Below are 20,503 nucleotides of genomic sequence, written 5' to 3' on the forward strand. Positions count from 1 at the left end.
CGTACAAAGGTTTATCGTGGGTTTGTCACCTGAGAAAATCCCCCTTCACAGTGATGTGCCTCCAAACTCTGTAAGCAGCTCCTGAAAGCTCTGCTTTGAGGGGAACTTCTGATTTTATTGTAGATGTGATAGGCATATGGCAGGCGGTACAGACCGGCCAAGACAGCTGTCTCTTTCCTCCTGTGGAGGGCTGGATCCCAGGGCTTGCTTCTTTGCTGTTGGGCTTGTTTTGCCTTACTCCTTGAAACTGTCGAAGCATGAAGAATCCCCTCTTGGAGAACCACAAGTTCAAGGCTAGCTTGAGCAACTTAGTGAGACCCTTGTCTCAGAATGTCCCTTTGGCTGGAGACGTGGCCCTGGTTCAATCCCCAACACCAAGAGGGAAACAGCACCTGCCCTAGTTGGCCCTGGTTGTGGGCAGTCAGGTGCCTGAGTATCTCTACTGCTGGCGTGCTCAGTCTGACCACTCTGGAAATCTCGCAGAGGAGGGAGGTTGGTGAGAGTGGGACTCGCTCTTTGTACGGCTCCCAGGGCAGGGGTCTCCTTTGAGAAGTTGGTGTGGTGGTTCTGGCTTTGTAAAGTGCTTCTGTCAGTTGCTTCAGTGACACTTCAGTGTTCATAACTGCCCCTCTCTCTCACCCAGTGCCCTGTACGCCCTGGGGATGACAGCGGTGGGCTTGGCCATCCTGTGGTATATTTTCCGTCTGGCTGGGATGACGGGAAGGGAAGGCGGATTCAGTGCTTTCGTAAGTCTGTGGATTCGAGCCTGCTGGGCGAGTCCTGGGTGTTGTTGCGTAGTGTATGCTCGCTGAATCCTTTCCCAGCCAACAAAATAAGGGCAAGTGGAAGTTGGCCTGTGGCAGAACCGGGCCGGAAGCCGGGAAGCCCAGCATGTTTCCTCCTGAGGCTCTCAGAGCTGGCTGGAGGCCCCTCCCCACCGAGCCACTGTGGGGCAGGACTGTACGGTGCTACCTATCTTGTCTTGGCCTCCCTGTTCGGGGGCATTTCTTGAGTGTGCTCTTTCTCCTGTGTCCTCTAGCTGCTGGGGTCTGGGCTGGGGAGGGAGCACCTCATGGAGGAGCATCCCTGGGTCCACTGAGCACGCACACATTCATTTGTCCCCAGATGAAGGCTCTCACTGTGATGTTTTTTTTCTTTTTTTTTTTAGTTGTTGATGGACCTTTATTTTGTTCATTTATTTATATGTGGTGCTGAGGATCAAATCCAGTGCCTCTCACACGCTAGGCAAGCGCTGTACCACTAACTCACAGCTCTGTCCCCTAGAGGTGTCTTTCTTACTTATTTATTTATTTTAAATGTTTTTAGTTGTAGATGGACAATACCTTTATTTATTTATCTTTATGTGGTGCTGAGGATCGAACCCAGGGCCTCACATGTGCTAGGCGAGCACTCTACCACTGAGCCACAACCCCAGCCCCAGGAGAGGTGTCTTTTTTAAAGGCAAATTGCTAGACAACTTTCATACTGATTAACAATGAAACCGATCCCTTTCTCCCGTGTGAATGAAGAGTGGCCCGGGAGCCCATCTGTCCCATGTGAATGGGGGAGTGGGCTGGTCCCAGGGACTGTTGGGGGAGGTCCACCTGGATGGAGACGTGGGGGAGGTGGGTTTCGTGTCAGCCCAGCTGGATGGTAGCTGCCGGCTCCCTCTACTCTCTCCGGTTACAGCTCCCTGCCTGTTGCCATTTCCATGTAGAATCAACTCAAAATGGCTCGTTTCACAATTGTGGATGGGAAGTCGGGGAAGGGCGTGAGCTTCCAGGATGTGGCAGGAATGCACGAGGCAAAGCGGGAAGTCCGAGAGTTTGTGGACTACCTGAAGGTGAGTAGCTGTGCTGCCTTCCCTCCAGAAGGCCTGGAACCACGGTCAGGACGAGGCCTGGATGGTGGCCTCCCCGTCCCACAGGAACACCACACCTGTGCTGGTGTCTGTCCAGCAATAGCACTAGCACAGCGCAGGGCTAGCCACCTCTGGTCACCATGAGCCCTGAGCCATGGTGACGGTGGTGTGAATTGCCCTGCGTGGACCCCTTAGCGTCCCTGGGACAGAGGCTTAGTGTCATGTGTCCATTGCTCTCTAGAGCCCGGAGCGCTTCCTTCAGCTTGGCGCCAAGGTTCCAAAAGGTGCATTGTTACTCGGTCCCCCTGGCTGTGGGAAGACGCTACTGGCCAAGGCAGTAGCCACTGAAGCCCAGGTGCCCTTCTTGGCAATGGCTGGCCCGGAATTTGTGGAGGTCATTGGAGGTAGGTATGGGTCAGGGCTGAGGACAGGCCATTGACCACATGTCTGAGCTGGTTCTTTGAGACACTCTTCCTCAATAGCTGGATTGAAGGGGGAGCCACTAGAATTAAAAAGCAGGACCTGTATCCTTGTGGTAACCTGGGAGGTCAGGTGGTCAGTGCCCTTCGCCTGCATCTTGGGGGGCTGGGAAGATATGCCACTGGTCTGGCCACCCCGGAGCCACCCCTACTGGTGTGTGTCTGCTGGGGGACCTGTGTGGATGTGGGCCTCCTTGGCAGACAGCTTTGCTGGCCCCAGCACAAGGTAGGATGTGTTTCTTTGTCCATTTCCAATGCTGTCTGCATCCCCTCAGGCCTAGGTGCTGCCCGTGTGCGTAGCCTCTTCAAGGAAGCCCGTGCCCGAGCCCCCTGCATAGTGTACATTGATGAGATTGACGCCGTGGGCAAGAAGCGCTCCACCTCCACGTCCAGCTTCTCCAGCACAGAGGAAGAGCAGACCCTCAACCAACTCCTGGTTGAGATGGATGGTCAGTGCTCAACACGCCCCTCCCTGTCACACACCTGGGAAGAGACTGTCCCATTGTTTTGAGGCTTTTGGGGTAGATAGTGCTGGTCAGTCAGCGTCTAGAGAAGCACTGTGAGAGGTTTTATTTCCCTCAGTCGTTGTCTGCCCCTCCTGCGCTGGTGTGGACAGGGTCATCCTGAGAGCATCCTCTGGCTGTCGGCACCTTGCAACATGTTAGTGGACACCTGTCTATCACCTGCTGCCCTCAAGTAACTCAGGTCTGTTGTGGCAGCCGTGGCAGTAGTCTAGCAAGAAAGCCAGGGCCTCGAGGGCCACCTGCTGGCGAGGAGGCCACAGCCTGATTTCTGCCCCCCATTTGTCACAGGCTGCTCAGGGCATGGGGGTATGGCTGTGCAGCACCCTGGAAGGAACTTCTGGATCAGCCTTGCAGGGCTTTGCTTTTTTTTTTTAATATTTATTTTATAGTTCGTAGTTGCACACAATACCTTTATTAATTCATTCATTCATTCATTTATTTTCTTGTGGTGCTGAGGGTTGAACCCAGGGTCTCGCATGTGCTAGGCAAATGCTCTGCCACTGAGCCACAGCCCCAGGCTTTGCTTTTCTTTGAAGTAAAGATGACCCAGTGAGGGAGAGTTAGTCTCTTTTCCTTTGAGCTATTTCCACTGACCCTTATCCCTGCCCCTCTTTTAAAAATTTTTTATTTTGATGCAGGGTCTCACTAAGTTGCTTAGGGTCTTGCTGAGTTTCCCAGGCTGGCCTGGAACTTGCTGTCCTCCCACCTCAGCCTCCTGAGCTGCTGGGGTCACAGGTGTGGCCCCCATTTCCAGCCACTTTAACCACTTGTGTGTAGTTTTGTGGCATTGAGTTGGTTGCCCACATCCACTGTTCACACCGCCACGTGCAGCTCTGCCCGTGGCACACTGGCTCCCTCCTGCCCACACAGCCCTGCGTTTTCTCTGTGAATTTGGTGACACTGAAAGCCTCGTGGGTGGGTCATACAGGTTTGTCTTGTGTGACTGGCACATTCCACTCAGCACAGTGTCCTGAAGTTCCCCTGTGGTGTGGTGTGTGTGTCCTGCAACCCCTCCAGCAGACCCAGGCCGCTGTGTGCCTGGCTGCTGTGAATGCAGGTTGCCCTCAGTTTCTGCTCTGAAGGTTTGTTGTTAGTGTCTTTTATCAGAATTCTGGTTGCCTGTGGGGGCTGTAATTCTTTTTTTTTTTTTTTTTTTTTAAGAGAGAGAATTTTTAATATTTATTTTTTAGTTTTTGGCAGACACAACATCTTTGTATGTGGTGCTGAGGATGGAACCCGGGCCACACGCATGCCAGGCGAACGCGCTACTGCTTGAGCCACATCCCCAGCACCGGGGGGCTATAATTCTTAAGGTGTGATTATTGAGGGGAGAGCCCTCCTGTGTTCCCGAAGCTGGCGTAGTAATTGGCAGCAGACAAAGACACAGACACATACACATGCACATACACAAGTGCTTGCCTTGTGTAGCAACGTGCTCGTTTAAAATAACATGGGCTTTCAAAAACTGGCAGCACTTGTAGACATTCCCTTATACCTGACCCAAGCTATGAAGGCCAGGATATGGTGTCCACCTGCCCACTGCCTGTGTCTAGGGCTGCCTGTGGCTCCAGGTATCTGAGCAGCGGTCCTGCTCCTTGGGTCCCTCCCTTCCCTGGTTTTGAGATTCATTTCCCTTGCAGAAGCCCTGAACTTCCTGTCCTGGCTGTGGTGTCCTCAGGATCAGGGTGGGGCTGTGCTTGATGGGACTCCTGACACACCTCGTCCCTGGGATGGACTCTGGAAGAGTTGGGCCCCTTCCTCATGCGGGTCTCATCTGGTGCTCAGTTGAGTGTCTGTCCCTGGGCTGCTGTGACCTTAGGTGGACCACTGAATGTGGAAGCACTGGTGACCTTAAACCCTGCATGATTCCTGACAGTGATGAACAAGGTGGTGCTGTGGGTTTTATGAGTTCATGTGGCCTCTGGCGCTGCCCCACACCCTGCCTCCTGCTCCTCTTGTCCGGTGATTCACAGGCAGCTGTGAGCACCAAACCCAACAGCCACCTTCCACACCAACAGCAAACACTCCTGGGAGTCGAGTCCCCAGAGAACAGGTGTCCTCAGAGGTGAGGTGCAGTGGCTCAGGTCCTGAGAGCAAGTGCTGCTAGGGACCCCTCAGAGCATCTTGCAGGCCAGGCCCAGGGGCTGAGGATTCATCTGTGCCCCATGCCTTTACAGGGAGGGGTGCTAGCTCTGCCCTTCTGCGTGTCCACTTCCCCTGGGGAAGCCAGACCTGCCATTCAGGCAGTGGTCTTGCCATTAGGAGGGTGTTGAGAGACTCTGCCCCTGTGCTGTTGCTTCTCCAGGCCTCCGTGGTCCCTCGTGTGCGGCAGGGTGTGGTCCTGACCGGCTGCTGGAGGCTGTGTCTCTGGCGGTGTGGCCTGGCTCAGACGGTGTTCTGGAGGTTACTTGAGGACCAGTGGGCAGCTTGGAGTCTTGGAGAACACTTGACGGCAGTGTGGGCTCAGGCAGAGCCTCTGTACTGCCAAGACTGTCGCTTGGGGGGGGGGGGGCGGCGCGGGCTCCACCTGCAGCCCACCGGCGAAGGCCTGCTGTGGAGTGAGGCGAGCACCCCCAAGTCCCTCTGTGCCATGCAGCTGCGTGTCCACAGCCCTTCAGAGGCGGGCCTGGAAGTGCGGAGGAGGCAGCTGAGTGAGGGACACCTGATCCTGGAGAAATCGCAGGGGAGGGAAATCCGCCTGGAGGCCTCGGCACAGGGGCACCAGCATCTGTGGGGTTGTTGGGCAGCTTGGGGAGGGAGCAGCGGCCACTGGCCTGAGCACTGCATGGCCACCTGGGGCCAGGTTCATAGAGTCCTCCTGCAAGTGTTCATGCCTTGTGCTGGACAGTAACAGGTGTGTTGTGGACTCGGGTCCCACGTGGGAGTCATCAGAAAATCCCTAGGGGCTGGGGGTTGGCTCTGGGACAGCACTTGCCTACTAGCACGAGGCCCTGGTTTGATCCTGAGCACAACCAGGAAAGGAGGGGGATCCCAAGGTCTTGAATGTGGTTACCGCAGTGGTGAAGCCAGGCAGACAAGCATGAGGAAAGGCTGTTGGGAAAATGCAGAGCCAGGACTTATTACTAGGAAGTAATAAAGAGTACATGCTCTGTAGTGTCTGTCATAGACTTCGTCCCATCCAGGCAGCTACTGTGGAATGCCAAGAGGGCCCTGGCAGCAGTGGTGCCCCACCCATGTCCTCACAGCCTTTGGACCCCAGGCTTCTCCCCGCAGCCCTGCCAGTGGGTAAGACAGGCAACTTGTGAGTGATGCCGGTGACCCACTTTACCACTCATCAGCCCCAGAAGGTCACTGACACTACTGTTTATGCCAGGTCAGGTGGTGGCCCAGGTCCAGGTGACTCTGGGGTATGCCCAGGCTCAGAGCACTTGGATCACGCTGGGGTTCCACAGTATGTGCTCCACACAGCAGCTCTGACCTTGCTGGAAGCTAGTTAGAGATGCAGCTCCTGGCCCAGCTCAGCCCTGGGGTCAGGTGCACACTGAGGAGCTGGGGTGGCTGGCATCCTAATGCCTGGCTAGGAAAGAAGGGACCTATTGTGTCATGTGCAGGTCCTGCTTATAAAATTGTTTGTCTTTGTTTTGCTTTGGTAAAACCTTAAGAGCAATTTAGGAAGCCCTGAGTAAGTAGTGGAGGATTGTCAGAGCTGACAGCAGGGAGCCTGGGACACTAGGGGAGGGGATAGAACAGGTTTGGAGGCTGCAGAAGGATGTGTTCGTCCCTGTTAGTGCCTTCCTGAGTACCTGCCATTGTGGCTGGGACAAAGGCCCCAGGGCCTGCAGGAACTGCCCTGGCTTTGCTGCTCGACCTCATGGTGCAAGATGTGCCACCTTCTGTCCTCTGCGCACGTATCTGCAGGAGCAGTTGGGGCTTGTTGACTCGGGGTGTCTCTAGACATTGCCATGTATCCCTGAGGCCACTCTAGCCTGCTGGGCTCCCATCTGGGAGGATAGTGGGGGCAGTGAGGCTGCAGTGGCAGGTCTGTCTCCAGTGGGCAGGCACTGTCCTAGGTGCCTCTCTCCCTGAGCCTGGGAAATCTCAGAACCCAGGAGAAGGGCAGCCTAGAGCCTGGAAGGCACTGCACAGCTGTCGTCTGCATGGGCTGCTTTCACTGTGGAGTTCTGAGAATGCTTCATGGGTTCCAGGGCTGGTCCTTGTCAGGGTTGGTGCTCGTGTTCTTAAAGTGTGTGGCTTGTCCTGTCCTCCTTTCCAGGAGGTCCTCTGACAGAGCAGAAGTTACTTGTTTTGATGAAGCCCAGTTTTATTGCCTTTGCTTTTGTGACTCTTCCTTTTAGTGTGAAGTCTAAGAACTCTTTGTTGTTCCTAGATCCTAAAGACTTTCTCCTGTGTGTTCCCCCTCTATTTGGTGCTAGGGATCAACCTAGAGTTCATGCATGCTAATCGTGAGTTTCTTATTTAAAAAAAAAAAAAAGAACTTTACACTTAAATTTGTGATCCAAGCTGGGTGCAGTGGCTCATGCTTACAATCCAGTGACTTGGGCTGGGCCGGAGAAGGCAGGAGGATCACAAATTTGAGGCCCTCTTTAGCAATTTAGTGAGATCCTGTCTCAAAATAAAATTAAGCCAGGCACTAACCCTAATCCCAGTGACTCTGGAGGCTGAGACAGGAGGATCATTAGCTCAAACCCAACCTCAGCAACAGCGAGCCACTAAGCAACTCAGTGAGACCCTCTCTCTAAATAAAATACACAGTAGGACTGGGGAGGTGGTTCAGTGGCTGCATGCTTCTAAATTCCATCCCTGGTACCCCCAAAAATAAAATATGAAAGGGCCGGGAGCCAGGCACAGTGGGGCACACCTGTAATCCCAGCAGCTTGGAGAGCTGAGGCAGGAGGATTGCTAGTTCACAGCCAGCCTCAGCAGGTGACTCAGTGAGACTCTGTCTCTAAATAAAATGCAAAATAGGGCTGCGGATGCCCCTGAGTTGAAACCCTGGTACCAAAAACAAAACAAAACAAAAAAACGCTGGGGGTCTAGTTCGGTGGTTAAGTGCCCCTGGGTTCAGTACCTGGTACAAAAAATAAAAAGCCAAACGTGTTTCCTGTAAGCTCTCGTAGACTGCCTGAACACATCACTGCCGGCAGCAACTTAAAACAAGGTACCTTCCAGAGGGTGAACCATGAGACTGGCCTTTCCTTTTCCTTGTGTATGGTGAGTGGTGGAAAGCAGCTTCCTCCAGCCGCTCAGGTGGATCTTGGGACCGTGCTGACGGAAGAAAGCCAGTCTCCAAGGCAGCAGTCCTGCTGGAGGGTGGGTGGCGATGGGCATCTGCGTCTTGCTAAGTCCCCTGTGAAAACCCTGCGTGTGGGAGAGGCATGACCGGTCGTCCCCACGTGGTTCTGACACTGCACCGCTGCTGCCTGAAAAGAGCTGCAGGGGAGCTGGTCAGCTTGCTGTGTGTGAGGCCCTAACAGACAGCTTTAGAGAGCAGGGACCAGCCCCAGGCGGTCTGCACCGCCCAGCGCACCTCTGTGGAGCCCATCTGTGAGCCCGCCGTCCCCTCACCCCTGTTTCTCTGCACCGTTGTCCTGTTCCCTTCACATTTCCCCACTTTCATATCATCTCAGGAGTCCTGGGCCCCTGATGAGAGGCATTCCAGAATCCTGAGCACTACGCCTGGCAGGCCTCCCCAGGCAGGGCCGGGTGAACTGTGTAGGCTCCTGGCTGTTCAGCATCTGCCAGCCTTCAGCCTCCGCAGTCCTCCCTGTGTCCTCTCTGCCTACACCCAGGTATCAGCGGCAGAGCAGAGAGGCTGGGGCCAACTTGGCTCCTTTCAAAGCCAGCCTCCCTTCCACCTTCCAGGCCTGGCCCTGCTGCTGGCAAGGTGACAGTGTACCTCGGCCTCCCCTCTTGAGAGGTAGATGACAGTGACAAAGCCGTAATGGTCCTGGCTTGTCAGGTTGCAGGCTGTAGGACAGGGGACATGGTGTTGTGAGAAGGTTCCTAGCAATTCTGGAGTACTTTGGGAGCAGGCTTTGTGTTGGCTTCCGCCTCTGTCCTGGCCACTGTCATCCCATGAAGGTTGGGGATGGCAGCCTTTGATAAGGTGACCAGGCCTCTGGCCCAGGCTTCGGGGCTTCACTGTCCAACCTGTATACAGAGCTGGTTAAGGACAGAGGGCAAGTCTGACACACCTTCAGGACCTCACTCTCTAGTATTTCTTTTAAGTTTCACTTTCATTAAAAGGTTATCAGCAATTTAAAATTAGTTCATGTCGGGCTGGGGATGTGGCTCAAGCGGTAGCACGCTCACCTGGCATGTGTGCGGCCCGGGTTCGATCCTTAGCACCACATACAAACAAAGATGTTGTGTCTGCCACAAACTGAAAAATAAATATTGAAATTCATTCTCTCTATCTCTATCTCTATCTCTCTCTCTCTAAAAAAAATATTTTTAAAAAAATTAGTTCACGTCAGTTTATTAGGGATTTCTTAATTTGCAGAAGAGCCAGGTGCAGTGACACATGCCTCTAATCCCAGTAACTTGGGAGACGGAGCAAAAGGATCCCAAGTTTGAGACCAGCCTGGGGAATTAGCAACACCCTGTCTCAAAAGGGGCTGGGGTGTAGCTCAGTGGTAGAGGGCTTGCCTAGCACGCAATGAGGCCCTGTATCCAGTCTACAGCAGCACAAAAATAAATAAATATACAGATACCACAGCATCTTTACATTCTGAACTTTGTGTTAGAGAACTTTTCACACACACCCAGGGGCAAAGCAAAGGGAGCAGTGAGCCTGGGTCTGCCCCACGTTCCTCCTCTGTCCACACTTCCCACTCCCTTGCACTCCCCAGCAGATGTTTTGAATCAGATCCAAGGTCTTGAATCTCACATGTTCTGCATATGTCTTTACAGTCAAGAAAACTCACAGTGTCCATCGAGCTCTCCAGGTTCGTAGCATGGAATACCCACCAGGCTCAGGTTTCCCTGCAGCTTTTGTGCCAGTGGTTTATTCCAATCAGGTCCAGTCAGAGTTCACACACACAAGGGATCATTGCCTGTTTCTGAAGCCACTTCAACTTCTTGAGGTAGAAACAGGCCAGGTGTTAAGGCACAGTGCTAGTGTGCAGGGCAGACGGCTGCAGCGCAGGAGAGAGGAATGGGCACCTCCCAGGTGAGATGGCAGGATCCCATCCCCTGCGGGCCCCACTCGCCCTGCCTGGGCCCTCAGTGGATGTGGGACAGTTCTGCCTTTGCAGACCCTCAGGGGAAGTGACTGTGTTTGGAAGGCGGGAAGGGCTTCACAGCTCAAGTCCAGAGGGAAGTGGGTATGGCTTTCTCACTGGGCCTGAGAGGGGAAGCCACAGGGGAAAGCCACAGTGTCTAGGCTTCCCACGCTGAAGGCCAGGTGTCCACTCTGTCTCCTCAGGGATGGGCACCACAGACCATGTCATTGTGCTGGCATCCACAAATCGAGCCGACGTTTTGGACATGGCTCTGATGAGGCCCGGCCGACTGGACCGTCATGTCTTCATTGACCTTCCCACACTGCAGGTCAGCACCTTCCTCCACGGTAGGCTGCCAGGTGCCTGGCGCTCCTTCCCTCTGGGTTGGGGCTTGGTGTGACCTGCTGCAGCCCTTGCTGGGTGCCAGCTGCCCACCGTCCCTGACTCCTGCTCTCTCGGCTTGGCAGCTTGCTGGTGCTTACCCACTGTTCTGTCCTCATCCTTGGCATTTGGGCTTGATAGGGCTGGTTGACTTGTTTGACCAATTTTCTGAGACGAGATCCAGGGAAGGAAAATCTGGGATTTTTTTTTTTTTTTTTTTTTTTGGGGGGGGGGGTTGCTTTTTCTTTCTTTTTTGGCCCTGGGGATTTAATGCAGGTGCTATACCACTGAGTCACATCCCAGCCGTTTTAGTTTTCCAGACAAGGCCTGGCTCAGTTGCTGAAGCCTTGCTAGGAAATCATGCTTGCATGCCGTCTTCCTTTGAGCTCTGTGCAGACCTTGGGATCCTCACCCTTCTTCTCAAGTGCTTGCTTGGCCTCTGTAAGTGGGTAGGGTGGGTGTCCTGGCAGCCCCACAGCCTCTGTGCCACGAAGGGAGCAGCAGCCCAGTGTGCAGTGAGGAGGGTCCCGTGTAGTGGGGCAGGAGGAGGAGGGAGGCCTGGGAGCTGGTTAGGTGCTTTGTGTTGCACTACACGGGATGATCCAGAGATGTCTGGCTCTGCACTGGAGGCTGGCTCCTGACTGTGTGAGAAGCATCAGAAAGTTCTAGAACATACAGTGTGTGTTGTGTGAGAATCAGAAGTTTTGCAAAATAAACTCAGCATTGCTGATGTGCTTCATTTTTATATTCGGTATGTTTCATTTTCATTTTTAAAAACACTGCTTTCAGCTCTCTAAATTGGTTTTCCAAACCATGGGTGGTGACCTAGGATGCAGCACACTAACTTAAAAGCCAGCGGTTCTTGTGAGTCCTTGCAGGTCTTGGTGTTGGGGTGACCCAGCACTGCTCTGTGCCCTTCTGGCGGGCTTGAGTCCAACCTGTGGCCCTGTCTGGCAGGAGAGGCGGGAGATCTTCGAGCAGCACCTGAAGAGTCTGAAGCTCACCCAAGCCAGCAGCTTCTACTCCCAGCGGCTGGCAGAACTGACACCCGGATTCAGTGGTATGTTCCCAGCCTGCGGCTGGCAGGTGCCAGTGGGTGGGTGGGCAGTCTCAGTTGCACCTGCAGGTGGTCAGTTTAGGCCTGGGTGAGGCAGCAGAAGGGCCTAAGGGAGGCAGGCCTCTTCTCCCCCAACAGCAGCTCCACAGGCAGCAGGGGTGAGGTCACCTCTGCAGAGGCCCTGCCTGCAGAGCACTGGGGCACCACCTGTGTCCTGTTGTATGGCCTTCCAGGTCAGACTGGGCGCCCTGCCCTGCCCTGCCTGCCCCGATGCTCCTACCACCCTCACTGGCTTGGCTGTGCCAGTAGAAGTAGCCAGCACAGATCAAGGTTTTTTAAGGCTTTTTTGTGTGTGTGTGTGTGTGTGTGTGTGTGTGTGTGTGTGTGGTGTGCTGGGAATTGAGTCTAGGGCAGTATACCACCGAGCTGCATCCCTAGCCCTTTATCATCTTTGTTTTTATTTTTATTTTATTATTATTTTTGTTTCTTTACGTCTGGTGCTGAGGTCAAACCCAGTGCCTCACATGTGCTAGGCAAGCGCTCCACCACTGAGCCCCAGCCCAGCCCTTTCTCTTTTTGCTTCTCATAACAGGATCTCACTACATTGCCCGGGCTGAGCTCTGACTCGTGCTCTCCTGCCTGGGCCTCCTGTCACCTTCCCACACTCACTGCCACTTCCTGTGCTGTTCCCCTTTGGCCACTTGCTTTCCCCTCTTCTTTCTCCCTGGAGAACTTTCTTCCCTCCCTTTCCTTCCTATGACCCCCTTGGGGAAGAGTGAGTGCCCACTCCCACACTGGGCTTGTGTTGACAGGTGCTGACATCGCCAACATCTGTAACGAGGCTGCGCTGCACGCCGCACGGGAGGGGCACACGTCTGTGCACACCTTCAGCTTTGAATATGCAGTGGAGCGTGTGGTGGCTGGTATGATGTGCGCCCCTCTCTACAGGCCTGGGCCTAGAAATACCCAGGAAGAGGCCAGTCACACAAGATGCGAGAGCAGAGGCAGGCAGGTGGCCAGTGCAGACGCAAGTTTGCTTGGCCAAGCAGCCGGGAGTGTTGCTTTTCTAAGCTAAAGACACTGCATGCTCACATAAGTGCAGACGGGCTCCCCAGGCAAATTCTAAGATATTCTGCACACCGAGCCGTGACAGTGTGTCCAGCCACTGTGTGGTGGCTGAGAGCCACTGCCCACTGGACCAGGCCCAAGCACCAGTGGAGGCAGCCTGCCCGAGGGCAGGGAGGGGTGTATACACCTTGCTACTGGCAGGGGTGTCGCAAGTGTGCCCCGTCCCTCAGCAGGGTGGGAGGCCTAGGGCTGACCACAGCTCCTCGGGGTGGGGTCCAAGGCTCTCTGAGGAGAGCAGGACTGCACCTGGGTGAGGTTAGAAGCTGCTTGGCTCTGCTGGCAGCCTCCACACATGGTCCACGCATGTTCTTGTCGTCAGGGCTCGAATGATTGCAGGAGCCCAAGACATGCCAGTCTTCTAGAGGAAGCCTCCTTGCCAGTGTCAGAGGAGCTCAGGCCTCCCTTGTGTACCAGCCTTCAGGAAGCATGCCCTGGTGACCTCAGTTTGAGTGCATTCTGGACACATGTCACCCAGGTCCTCAGGGTCACAGGATGGAAACACACAGAGGACAGGATTGGAACTGCCTTGTCTTCCTGAGAGTTTCTTCTATATGAGCATTTATTTTTATGCAAAAGGCGATAAGCTTTCAGTTAATAGCATCCTAGCAGATAAGACCATGGGAACAACAGTCTACTAAAGAAGGCGCTCACGGGACACTGTTATGTGTGTCCTGGCCCTGTCTGTGGGTACCCAGCTAGTCCCTACTGAACGTGCAGCATGCTGGTTCAGGGGCATCCATTCTGTGAGACCTATGGCCTATGGCCTCAGGCTTACACCCCTTTGGTCAGCTGGGTAGAAGTGATCTTAGCAGCCACTGCCAGCGTGTTCTAGATGGGTTCAGTCTCACAGTGAGAGGGGGTAGAGGCCCAGTTGCATGCTGCACTAAATACTGTGCACGGAATGGAACTGGAAGGTACCTGAAAGTCTGGGACAGTGGATGGAACTGCCCCAGAGGGGTGAGCCAGGGAGAGGTGAACAGAGACCCCCCTAAGGAAGGGGCACCCGAGGCAGAGCTGCAGTGGGCCCAAGGGAGCACAAGCAGAGAGCCCAGCCCTGCAGGCCCACCAGGGCAGGGAGAGGCTCACTGAAGGGTGGCACTTGTCCCTAAGGTCTACAAACACTGGATGAATCCAGCATTTGTCAAAGAAAAAGATGAGACCTCCTGCCACACCCTCCTAAGAGGAGGTGCCTGGAGTGGCAGTTGTGGGTGAGAGGGGGCTGAGCCACAGCCACTGCCGAGGCCCTGGGGTGCCCTGGGACTGAACTCCATTCTTGGCATGCTTTCAGGGACTGCTAAAAAGAGCAGGATCCTCTCCAAGGAGGAGCAGAGGGTGGTCGCCTTTCACGAGTCCGGCCACGCCTTGGTTGGCTGGCTGCTGGAGCACACGGAGGCTGTGATGAAGGTAGGTTGCAGGTGGCTTGGGAGATGACCAGGACATGCCATGTGCGTTTGTGCTTCCTGAGAACAAAGCATGTGGGGTTTGCTGTCAGGTTCCAGACAGTGGCAGACACAGGATGCCAGAGGCAGGGGTGGGTCTGGCATCTGAACCACAGCTTTACCTCTGGGCATGACCAGGGCCGCTACCCTTGCCTGCCCTCAGCTTCACAGTGACAAGCTCCATTCACTGAAGGCTCTGAAGTGACAGACATGGAGTTGAGCTCAGCATTCAAGGGAAAAACTCTGGTGAGCAGTCCAGGCTTGAGCGTGCTCCTGTCTAATGGTGTTATCTTGTAGCTCCTTCCACAAAGCAAACAGGCAAGTCTGAAGGAGCTTGAGTGACCGTTAAAGCAGCTCTGACAGTTGGGGTGTCCACGCTGGCAGTTTGGTTTGAGGTGCATGCTCAGGGGCAGCTGCTCTGTGGAGACACCTCAGCCCCTGGCCAGCTGGCCCTGTCCAGGCCCCCCTCACTGCTCTGTAGTTCACTGTAGCAGATTATTGTCAGGGTCATGTTTGAGCAGCAGCAGGCAGTCCCTCTATGTCTCGGGGAGCATGAGAAGGCTGGTTCTGTGGCATGCTGCCCAGTGGATGTTTCCACTGGCACCTAAGGTGTCCAACAGGCACTGAGTGATGGGCCAGGCCCAGGGTGAGGAACAGGGCACTCATGAACTCATCAGTGAAGCCAAATAGTATCTTAGAAAATTAAAATTCATGCAGAAAAACTTGGGCTGGGGTTGTGGCTCAGTGGTAGAGCGCTTGCCTAGCACGTGCAAGGCCCTGGGTTTGATCCTCAGCACCACATAAAAATAAATAAGTAAAATAAAGGTATTGTGTCCAACTACAATTGAAAAATAAATATTAAAAAAATAATAATAAAATTCATGCAGAAAAACCCATGATGAGCTGTGTATAGTGGTTGCACACTGGGGAGTTTCGTTGACTTGGGAGGCTGAGGCAGGAGGACCACAAACGGTCCCAAGCCTGCCTGGGCACTATTGGGACACCTCAAAATAAAAGATGGAAGGGACTGGGGGTGTAGCATAGTGGTAGAGCACCCTGGATTCCATCCCCAGTACAGAGCAGAAAAAAGCAGAAACAGTAAACATCTGTGGGAACGAAGCATCAGGATTTCAGATTTCCTTTCCTTTTCAGGATAGTTTGTTGGCTGCAAGTCAGGTGACCTCGTTGTGTTGTGAGAGACTGCTGATGTGGTTGTCCCTCTGAGCGTGACTGCAGCAATCATGATTATCAAACCATTAATTTGGTTTTAGATTATTTGGGGCCTGGGATAGAACCCAGGGCCTCTAGGCCTCCACCGCTGAGCTAGAACTGCAGCCCTGGTTTCAGACGTTAACTAACCTCTCTTCTGACTCCTCCCTGACCTCTGTAGGTCTCCATAGCACCTCGGACCAATGCCGCCCTGGGCTTTGCTCAGATGCTCCCAAGAGACCAGCACCTCTTCACCACAGAGCAGCTGTTCGAGCGGATGTGCATGGCCCTGGGCGGTCGAGCAGCTGAGGCGATCTCCTTCAGCAGGGTCACTTCTGGTAGGGCTGGCCCACAGGATCTGGAGATGTCAGAGTGGGGTTGTGTTACAGCCTTGGGTTCTGTGCACATGATGGGGTAAATCTGGTGCAAGACCTCAGTGGTGCAAGGGCAGTTTATTTCATTCACTGTTTGTTTATTTATTTGGAGGGTGGTACCAGGGCTTGGACTCAGGGGCACTCGACCACTGAGCCACATCCCCAGCCATTTAGAGACAGGGTCTCACTTTTGCTGAGGCTGTCTTTGAACTCCTGATCCTTCTGCCTCAGCCTCAGCCTCCCCAACTACTGGGATTACAGGCGTGTGCCACTGCACCCAGACAATGCACTTGTTTTTAAAAGTTGAGCTGTTGCCAGAGAAGAATGGGAGCTAAGCAAGCCCTTTAAAATAATTATATAAAAAAATTTACATACGTACAGACTATAAGTGCGATTAATTGGTCACAGCTATATCAAAGTGTATAAAATTGAAGCAGCTTCCCTTTTCTCAAGCAGTTACTCCACTGGGATGTGCAGAAAGGTGACAAAGGGCCCTGCTCCACAACCAGGATGTCAAGCTCAAGGCTGATGGGCTCTCCTTACACGGAGTGGCCTCCTGCTGAGAATTGCCATGGGCATGCTGGGCTGTGGCTCAGTGGGCAAGCACGTGCCTAGCATGCGTGAGGCACTGGGTTCCATTTCTGACACCACATAAAAATATATATTATAATAAAATAAAGGTATTGTGTCCATCTACAACTAAAAAATATTAAAAAAAAAAAAAAGAATTTCCAAGGGTGAGCCAGGCAGGCATCCTGAGCAGTCTTTAAACCAAGAAGATCTCTTTTGGGCTGGGGATGTGGCTCAAGCGGTAGCGCGCTCACCTGGCATGCATGCATGCGTGCATCCTCAGCACCACATACAAACAAAGATGTTTTATCCACCGAAAACTAAAAAAAATAAATAAATACTAAAATTCTCTCTCTCTTTGTCTCTCTCTCTCTCTCTCTCTCTCTCTCTCTCTCTCTCTCCCCTCTCTTCCCTCTCTCTCCTCTCTCTCTCCCTGTTTTTAGAAAAAAAAAAAAAAGATTTCTTTTTTTTCCTTTTTACACTGGGGGTTGAACCAGGGTACTTTATCACTGAGCTACATCCCCAGCCCTTTTTATTTTGAGACAGGGTCTCACTAAGTTGCTAAAACTGGCCTTGGCCTTGCAGTTCTCCTGTCTCAGCCTCCCGAGTCTCTGGGGTTATGCAGCCCTGTACCTGGCTAACCCAAGAGCATTTTTAAGAGTGTTAAGGTTCTCCCTTAAGGAGCAGGAACCATGTGCAGACTCCTAATAATTTGCGTTGCAGTGAAAGTTCTCAGGGATAAAGTGTTAGGGGAGTGCAGTGCCTCGCCTCATGGGCTCTGATGGGACCTGGAACCTGGTGCCCCTATGCCCCACGGGCTCCTGAAATGTGCCCCTCCTTGATCCTGCACTCCAGGGGCCCAGGATGACCTGAAGAAGGTCACCCGCATCGCTTACTCCATGGTGAAGCAGTTTGGGATGGCACCTGGCATCGGGCCTGTCTCCTTTCCCGAGGCACAAGAGGGCTTCATGGGCATCGGACGACGCCCCTTCAGCCAGGGCCTCCAGCAGATGATGGACCATGTGAGTCTGCTCAGGCCTCCCTGCCACACCCCTGCTGAGCGAGAGGGGCCCCTGGGGCTGCTGCAGGTGTTTAGCTGTCCTGCTCAGGAGGCCCACTGTTGCCCGAGTACCCTGCTGCAGACCTGACTCAGGTTCGCCTCTCTCAAGTGCTGGTGTCACCCTGGCCCGTTGAGCATGTTTCCTTGTAAATCTGTGGAGAATGTCAAGTGCACTGAATAAAGCCAGTATACACCCCCCTGCAGCCTGTGGCCGGGCCAGGATGGTGTGCAGCTCTGTCCTGGGATGGCTTCAGCTGCTGCAGCTCATGTGGCTACTGTGGGTACAGCAGAGGACAGGTGGGACCCCTACAGCCACAGCCAGCAGGGTGTGAGTAGCTGCAGGTGGGCAGGCTTCTGGACATGGGTGTTCCTAAGACAGGTGTGAGCAGGAGACCGCTGTTTGTCACGAGAGCCGGAAGGTGTGTGCCTGTGTTACTTCCCTGCACTTAGGAGTTGGAACTGGCTGTTGGGGATGAGTCTGTAGACAGCACTCAGCTGTCCTTTCTTGTGACAGATCTGCCCCTTTCCTCCACAGGAAGCAAAACTGCTGGTGACCAAGGCCTACAGACATACCGAGAAGGTGCTGCTGGACAACCTAGACAAGCTGCAGGCGGTGAGGGCCAAGCGGGCACCTGGCACAGCCTCCCTCTCCCTGTAGCACTCAAATGTGTGCCCACAAACCCCAACTAGCCCAGCCTAGTCTCTATGTCACGTGTCCAGCCAGTCCCTCCCCATAGAAGAGCATCCTCTTCCCTCACGGCCACATGACTCAGCTTCAGTAGTCATTAACTTTTTTTTGGTACTAAGGGTGGAACCCAGGGGTGTCTTATCACTGAGCAACCTCCCCAAACCTTTTTTAAATTTTATTATGAGACAGGGTCTTACTAAGTTGCTTAGGGCATCACTAAATTGCCCAGGCTGTCCTTGAACTTGTGATCCTCCTGCCTCAACCTCCTGAGCTGCTGGGATTGCTGCATGGTGTGTCCCACCATGCCTGGCCTTCCCTGTTCTTGGCGACCCTGGCTATCCAAGATTTGAGATCTCCCTTGTTGGGATTGTTTGATGTCTTTTTTTTTTTTTTTTTAGTTGTAGGTGGACACAATACCCTTATTCTATTTATTTATTTTTATATGGTGCTGAGAATTGAATGCTAGGCAAACACTGTACCACTGAGCCTGATGTCTTTTTATAGTGGGGTTGGTAGGCTCTGGGGAGAATGGTTCCAGAGGTAGAGTTACTTTTGTGATCCTGGGCCCTGATAACTGCCACCAGAATGTGGTGGTGGTGATGGCTCTTTGTGCCTCAGAGGTAGAAGGTCACTGGGCACTTGTTTCTTCACCTCTTGTTTTGTTACACTGAACTGGCTCTTCTGTCAGCTGGGAATGGTGTTGGGGGACCCAGACCCAAGCCCCTACCTCACCAAGCACTGTGGGCAGCTCATTTGCAGGCTAAACCTGCCTCTGCATGTGAATCGGTGCATGGGGTTGGTCAGCCCTGCTCTGTAGCCTTGGTCTCACTACAGGGTGGACGAGGATGGGTGCAGGTCGGGATCCTACTGACTGTAAAGCAGACCTGCCTGGTTAGGACTGTGCAGTTGCTGAAAGCAAGCAGAGACTTGGAAGGGAAGTAGAGAGTTGATGAGGCTTGCAGCTGGAGGATGGTCCCAAGGCCAGGCCGGGGGGGTGGGGGGTGGGGGGTCTCGCACATGCTGTCCTGGTGCCTCTGTGCCCTTGGAAAGAGCACCGTCCCAGCTGTCCTGCACAGAAGGGCCTCCCTGGGCAGAGGGGCTCTCTGCAACGCCTCCCTGTCTCAGATATCCTGCTCTCAAAGGCACTTGTCCTGCGATGCAGGAACTCACATAACGCTGTGTTTGTTCTTTCTAGCTGGCAAATGCCCTTCTGGAAAAGGAAGTGATAAACTATGAGGACATTGAGGCTCTCATTGGCCCACCGCCCCATGGGCCTAAGAAAATGATCCCACCACAGAGGTGGATTGATGCCCAAAGGGAGCAGCAAGCCTCTGGGGAGGAGGAGGTGGCCCAGCAGCCTACACCCCAGGGGGAAGAGCCCTCTTGGCCCAGATAGGTGCAGCTCTTCGACCGCACCTCGGTGATCCAGGGCTTCTCCCCAGCAGCCCCTCACCCCTGCCCCATTTCCTGTCGTGTGAGATTTGCACCTTGTGCCTGTGGAGCCTTCCAGGCCTCTGTGGCGGGCCTGTCTGCTGGTCTCTGTCAGTGTTAGCCACCTCTTCAGAGGCAGCTGGCACTCCTGGTATTTGCACATCGCTCCCCCGTTAGGAATGCACGTGGAGGTGCCCCAGTTCCCAGGTCCAGGACTCGCACCTGCACGTGTGGCTGCATGGTCCAGAGACAGCCCAGCAATCAGACTGAAGCCAGGCCTGTCCTGAGACTCCCACGGAATGCTAACAGGGTCCACCATGAAGGGCCCTCTGAGCCACTTGTCCTCTTCTCATGGCACTCACTCGGCAAGGGGACAACAGCTTTGGGACTGGGCACTGGGCCCTAGAGGACTCAAACATCGCACCTGCCGCCGTGTGGACAGCTGTGAGGAGGGAACCTCTCCTCTCTGGTCCAGCCTTGTGTGTGGGGAAACACCTGGGTTTTGACCCCGCTGAGGGTCACGCTGCTTCACTGACAAGTTCTGTGGTGGGGCTGGGGGGCAGCTTGGGTTAGCGCGTGCCTAACGTGCACACTCCGGGTCCATCCCCAACACCACAAAGAAAAATAAAATCCTGCAGGTGGAGAGCCTTTGTGCTGCACTGCCCAGGTTACAGAGTCCGGTTGCAGATCATCTCTGAGGCACGTGGTGACCAGAAGACCATCTAGGGTGGAGCATGGACACCTAGCGGGGCCCTGGCTCTGGCTCCTGGAGTGGCAGGTGGGCACCTGCTGGCAGCTCCTGCCCTTGGTGCCTCAGCGCTCCCTGTGCAGTGGCACTTGGAGCTGTGAATCGTGGTCACTTCCTTTTGTCCCAGTGCTGACTCGCCCTGAGGAAGCCTGCAGGGCTGTGGGAGGTACATGGGGCAGGGGCTCTGGGCGCTTTGTGAGGGACACTGCCTGGGCCCCCAGGTCTCCAACTGTACTACCAGAGACTTGTACCTGGGAGGTATCTGGCTGGTGCTGCCCCAGGGCACGTCCTTGGCAGTTGTCCTCAAGTGGACATGGCACCTGCGTTGCCCATTGAATGGGCTGTGTGT

At 54.1% G+C, this 20,503-nt stretch overlaps 1 protein-coding gene across 3 annotated transcripts in view; it reads left to right on the forward strand.

The window, feature by feature from the left end:
* Positions 1-20,084, forward strand: part of Spg7 (SPG7 matrix AAA peptidase subunit, paraplegin) — a 31,565-nt gene extending 11,481 nt beyond the window's left edge. The window contains exons 6-17 of one of the 3 annotated variants that reach the window (XM_046434750.1): positions 644-746; positions 1,718-1,843; positions 2,103-2,265; positions 2,616-2,789; positions 10,273-10,397; positions 11,408-11,510; positions 12,320-12,430; positions 13,924-14,039; positions 15,465-15,621; positions 17,083-17,249; positions 17,823-17,900; positions 19,171-20,084. In XM_046434750.1, the coding sequence (XP_046290706.1) occupies positions 644-746; positions 1,718-1,843; positions 2,103-2,265; positions 2,616-2,789; positions 10,273-10,397; positions 11,408-11,510; positions 12,320-12,430; positions 13,924-14,039; positions 15,465-15,621; positions 17,083-17,249; positions 17,823-17,900; positions 19,171-19,371 (1,624 nt within the window). In that variant the 3' untranslated portion in view covers positions 19,372-20,084. The remainder of the gene's footprint in view (positions 1-643; positions 747-1,717; positions 1,844-2,102; positions 2,266-2,615; positions 2,790-10,272; positions 10,398-11,407; positions 11,511-12,319; positions 12,431-13,923; positions 14,040-15,464; positions 15,622-17,082; positions 17,250-17,822; positions 17,901-19,170) is intronic. The other 2 variants (XM_058575834.1, XM_046434751.2) reach the window with 2 other exon arrangements.
* The last annotated feature ends 419 nt before the right edge of the window (positions 20,085-20,503 follow it).

Source organism: Marmota monax, unplaced genomic scaffold, assembly GCF_021218885.2.
Source record: "Marmota monax isolate L192 unplaced genomic scaffold, Marmota_monax_Labrador192_F-V1.1 WCK01_AAM20220418_F8-fsc00024, whole genome shotgun sequence".
Classification (NCBI taxonomy): Eukaryota; Metazoa; Chordata; class Mammalia; order Rodentia; family Sciuridae; genus Marmota; species Marmota monax.